Genomic DNA, 4,771 nt, shown 5'->3' with positions numbered 1-4,771 from the left:
ACATAGATGCTACATAAATGTAAGCATATGCATGTTTAGTGACCAATTGGACATTCATGGCATAATATGTCATAGGTTGAGATCATTTTATATAGGCGGTGCGTCCATAAATCCAAAAGACCAACTACTATTGCATCAATTGACTAATAATCCACTCTAGGCGACAAAAATCCTCGTATATCCTCTAGTATTAAGTAATACCGTAAAAGAAGAGCATTGCATAGAGCATCATGACTTACAATTGAAGCCAAGACGACTTTCAGAGTTATGCAATCTTTTGTTCTTAGTGAGGCAAATCCATTTAAGATTTTCCTCTCTCAGTATTACTGAAAGTACTTCACAAATAGGGGTTTACTCCATGTAATGCAAACCAATTCCTCTATTGTTCTTTCATGTGAATTGGTCAATCATTAGACTATAAAGTTAATTATTCATCATATAACTAAGTGTCATCAGGTGAATGACATACAGATGCTCAAAATCATACTCCCTCCGTTCGAATGTAGTGCATATAGACTTTGAGAATAATCTTACAGATGGTCAAAATCATACTCCCTCCGTTCCAATGTAGTGTGTATAGACTTTGTGAATGACATACAGATGATCAAATCGTACTCCCTCTCAAGTTTGATCAAGTTTATATAGAGAATTATTTATATCTGTAATGCCAAATATATAAATAGGAAACTACGTCTTATGATGAGTCTAATGATATATATTTGGCATTCTAGATGTAAATATTTTTCTCAACAAACTTGATCAAAGTTTGTGAGGTTTGAATTTTCAAAAATTCTATATTTACAACATTATGAAACAAAAGGGGTGTTTGGCTACCACAAGAATTGCACTATGTGTAGAAGGGTATTGAAATTAGATTCTAGAAATAGAAGTGTTTGGCTACCACAAGAATTTGAATCATAAATTCCAAATCCGATTCCGGTGACATGGAATATGACTAAACCAATTCTTTATTATCAACAAAGAATCAAATGGAATTCTTGAGACCTACACATACAAATGCCCCTAGAAATTTCGGAGAATTTCATAAAAAAAATTATGGTGTGAACGCGAGAATGAAATTTTAAATATCAAAGTTTTACAAAAGGGCATATGTGGGACCCACTTGCATGAATTGATCCGCCGATAAGATCATAGTTGCTCCTCAACACGTGGACAATGCCCATAATTTTGAACAATTTTGTGAAAATTTGTAGTGTGAACACAAGGTTGAATACTTAATTATCAATGTCTAAGAAGCCTACATTGGATATACTTGTGTAATTCGGTTTGTCGATGACAGCTAAGTAACTAGTCTGTACGTTGACAATGTTGGTCAAATATCAGTTGATTCCAAGTAAATTTTTATCCATCAACACATGGTTCAAATTCTAAGCAGTGAAATTTCCATATGACATCGAAACATAAATATTGGAATTGGAATCTTTTAGAATCAAAATGAGATTCTATCAGAATTAGATTTAAAGTTCAATTGGATGGATCAAATTCAATTCTTAGGAACCAGACGAGGTGTTACTTTTTCTTTTTTGCAGGATTGCCTGAGAAAGGAAGACCATTCCACCAATTGTCTCCTGCGAATTGATAATCTTAGATTTCTTAGTTCAGCAAAGATTGCTTCTATATGCAAACAACTGCGATTAGGGCACAACAAAGCCTACGAGAGGAAAGTATATTAGCAGGTACTCATCATATTTCTTATTATCTACATCAAGTTCTAAAAAAGAAGTATGTATCCGCATCCCCTTTGTTAAAAACTAGAAATAGAAAGCAAATATTGATTTTGGCAAAACTTCAGTGAGGGAAGCTAAAAAATTACAATGAATGCTGACTTTGCCAATGAATGACAGACTGCTTGATGAACAAAGTGTATTTGTGCCGGCAAAAGTGGCTTCAGCGCTATACACACATCTGGAACTGATTAAGAAAACTGGGCAGTCCAGCCAGAGGGCACCTCCAATCTTCAAACTGTTACGTAGAAGTCGTTTACTGATTAGCTGCCAGGAGATAGTCGGCTCAGGGGCTTTTGGACGGAGAGCTATCCAAACGGGAAGGAAATTCTTGGATCAAAACTCACCGGTCCTATTTACCGTTGTCTACCACCGGATGCAAGTTTGCCTAATGAATCTATATCATACTACAGTGCAAAACACGTCACCAGCACAGTAAATATGTACTATCTACTCCCTCCGTTCCAAAATAGATGACTCAACTTTGTACTAACTTTAATACAAAATTGAGTCATCTATTTTGGAACGGAGGGAGTATGAGATTTGCTTAATTTGAGAACCTGTAAATTGGCTTCAAATTAGCATATGCCACTATAATGCTTTTTTAGAAGAAATACCACTGCAAAAATATCTTTTGACGAAAATATCTTCATATGGTGAAAAATAATTGCCAATGTGAATTATCTAACTTACAATTGACAGCTGACTTTATAGCATCTTAATGATTACTTTTAGTGAATAGCACATCAACCAGTGAAGTAATAGTGCCCTAGTATGCAAGACTGCCGATAGAAGCACGAATCATACACAGAAAAACTAGCAAACCAAGATTTCACCGTCCAAGAACAATTAAACAGCAGTGCTGCCAGCACAATAAAAAATGGAAATAGCTGAACCCTCCCTGCTTTCAAGTTCAGCCTGATCATGAAGAAATCAAGCGAGAAAGCAAATGTGGCTTGTAAATCAACACAGTCAAAACTCGTAAATGCCTTTTGAGGTATTCCGAAGCTGGGACTTACTTGAAACTGGAAGATTTTTGCATTTAGAAATCCAGTATCATGTACCAAAAGACTAGTACACACATCTATTGAGTTCACATAATAAGACTTAAAGGGTCCAGCAGATAGCATTGAGCATTTGTGCAGTTGAAGCATCTAGTACGATTATTAATCACATCTTAGGAGCTTGCAAAGGATGGTATATTTACAGGTGGATATTACATATATCTCTGCAGAGTTTTGTCTGCTTGAGTAATCTCACAGAAGCACCAGCTATCAAAATTTGGGCAATTTAGGAGGCCCTATATGGCTGCTGAATGCCATACAAAATGAAGAACCTGAACTGTCAAGAACTTCCCCAGCTTCAGGCCAACGTTTCTACTCCATCAAGCTACCAGGAAGCAGGATCTACAGCCGCTTGTCTCGGTCGTCCTCGCTTGTCTCTGACACGGCTCGCTCGGATGAAAACTCAGGCTCCCCGGATTGCATGCCAAACTTATTGACCATCCACTGAAGAGACTCGATCACCTGCCGGTCGTACATCTGCTTCTGCTGCACCATCTCCCGGAACTGCTTGGCCTCGCGCTCCACCAGCGCCTTCTCGTTCCGCAGGCACGCGATCTTGGCCATGGCCTCGTCAGCTGCAGAGGCCGCCGCGCGCCTCTCCTTCTCCAGCTCCTCTAGCGCGGCCTCCTTCAGCCTCCTCTCCCGCACGAGCCGCCGCCTGAGCCGCTCCACGTTGCCCTCTTCCGCGCCGTTCACCTCGCTCGCGATGTCCTCGCCCTCCGTGTCGGCCTCCTGCTCCAGCTCAGAAGCCAGCGACCGCGAAACAGGCTTGTCGGAGCAGCTGCCAGAGCGGGCGCGCTCCACGGTGTGGGCCGAGCTGCCGTTCTTGAGAACCCGTGCCTTCGTCCCACTCCCACACACGGTGCAGACAACGCCTCTGACGCGCACCGCTTGCACCGTGGCGCCCGCGCTCCCCACGAGCCCCTCCACCTCGTCGCAGCGCTTGCCGAGGCGCCAGACCTTGGCGGCAAGGAAGATCAGGGACATTACGACGAGCACGTGGTGCGCGCGCACGGAGCGGGACAGGGCGGCCCAGTGCGCGGCGGAGGCCCACTCGCGGCCGACCTCGGACTCGGAGGCGTGCAGCATCGCGAAGACCCCGAGCGCGGAGCCGACGATGAAGTAGGCGGCGCCGGCGCCGGGCATGGAGCGGAAAGGGACGCCGGCGAGCGGCTTCAGCAGACCACCGGCACTGGAGATGCGGTTCCAGCCGCCCATGACGACGGGACTGGGGGCAGTCCTGCTCCGATTCAGGCGAATAGAATTCTGATTGGGGAGATGGAATCGCTCGGGGCCAGGGCAAATCTTGGAGATCGATCGGCGTGGGGATTTAGGGGAGATGATGAAGAGTCTGGGGGATGGCCAGGAGCTGGGCAGCCGGGGAAGCGCCGCGGCAGTAGGGTTCTGGTTCAGTCGAGGAAGGGAGATTTCTTCGGATAAGTCGTGGGCGGTATCGCTGCCCTGTGGGTCTCATGATTTGTGTGGGTCCACATTGTCGGTTCGTGGGTTGCGGGACGCGTGGGGGCCGCCGAAAATGAAGGGACATGGGTAGTCGGTACCACTTTGAGGGTTCTTTACTCAAGACGCTGACCATTCGATGACAGGTGGGCTACCAAATACACGGGTCCCACGCGTCCGTGACGTGTTTTTTTAGGGACTGTGACGTGGTTTGGGAGTACTAGGTCCGGGAGTGTTTTAGACGAGTTCGAGATCGGGAGTGTGTTTTGAACGAGCGGATCTGCGGATGGGAGTATTTGGCTATTTATGAAACAAAATCGTGCAATTTTGGGGATCTTTATATGATTATATCTATATATATACTACTCACTTGTCCTATGATATAAGACGTTTTTTGACATTACACTAGTGTTAAAAAATGTCTTTACATTATAAGATGGAAGGAGTAGTAGTTTAAATTTGTGAATCTCAAAATCAAGAATCAATATAGCCCGTTGATGGAGG

The 4,771-nt window shown here is 43.9% G+C and overlaps 1 protein-coding gene across 1 annotated transcript; it reads right to left on the bottom strand.

Annotated features, from left to right (window-relative positions):
* Window positions 1–2,881: 2,881 nt before the first annotated feature.
* LOC123053558 (protein FLOURY 1) lies at window positions 2,882–4,313 on the bottom strand. Its single transcript, XM_044477025.1, has one exon. The coding sequence runs from the start codon at window positions 4,025–4,027 to the stop codon at window positions 3,152–3,154; it is 876 nt and encodes a 291-aa protein (XP_044332960.1). The 5' UTR covers window positions 4,028–4,313; the 3' UTR covers window positions 2,882–3,151.
* Window positions 4,314–4,771: the final 458 nt, after the last annotated feature.

Source organism: Triticum aestivum, chromosome 2D, assembly GCF_018294505.1.
Source record: "Triticum aestivum cultivar Chinese Spring chromosome 2D, IWGSC CS RefSeq v2.1, whole genome shotgun sequence".
Taxonomy (NCBI): Eukaryota; Viridiplantae; Streptophyta; class Magnoliopsida; order Poales; family Poaceae; genus Triticum; species Triticum aestivum.
Note: the sequence above shows the minus strand (reverse complement) of the source record. Positions and strands in the feature narration are given on the sequence as shown.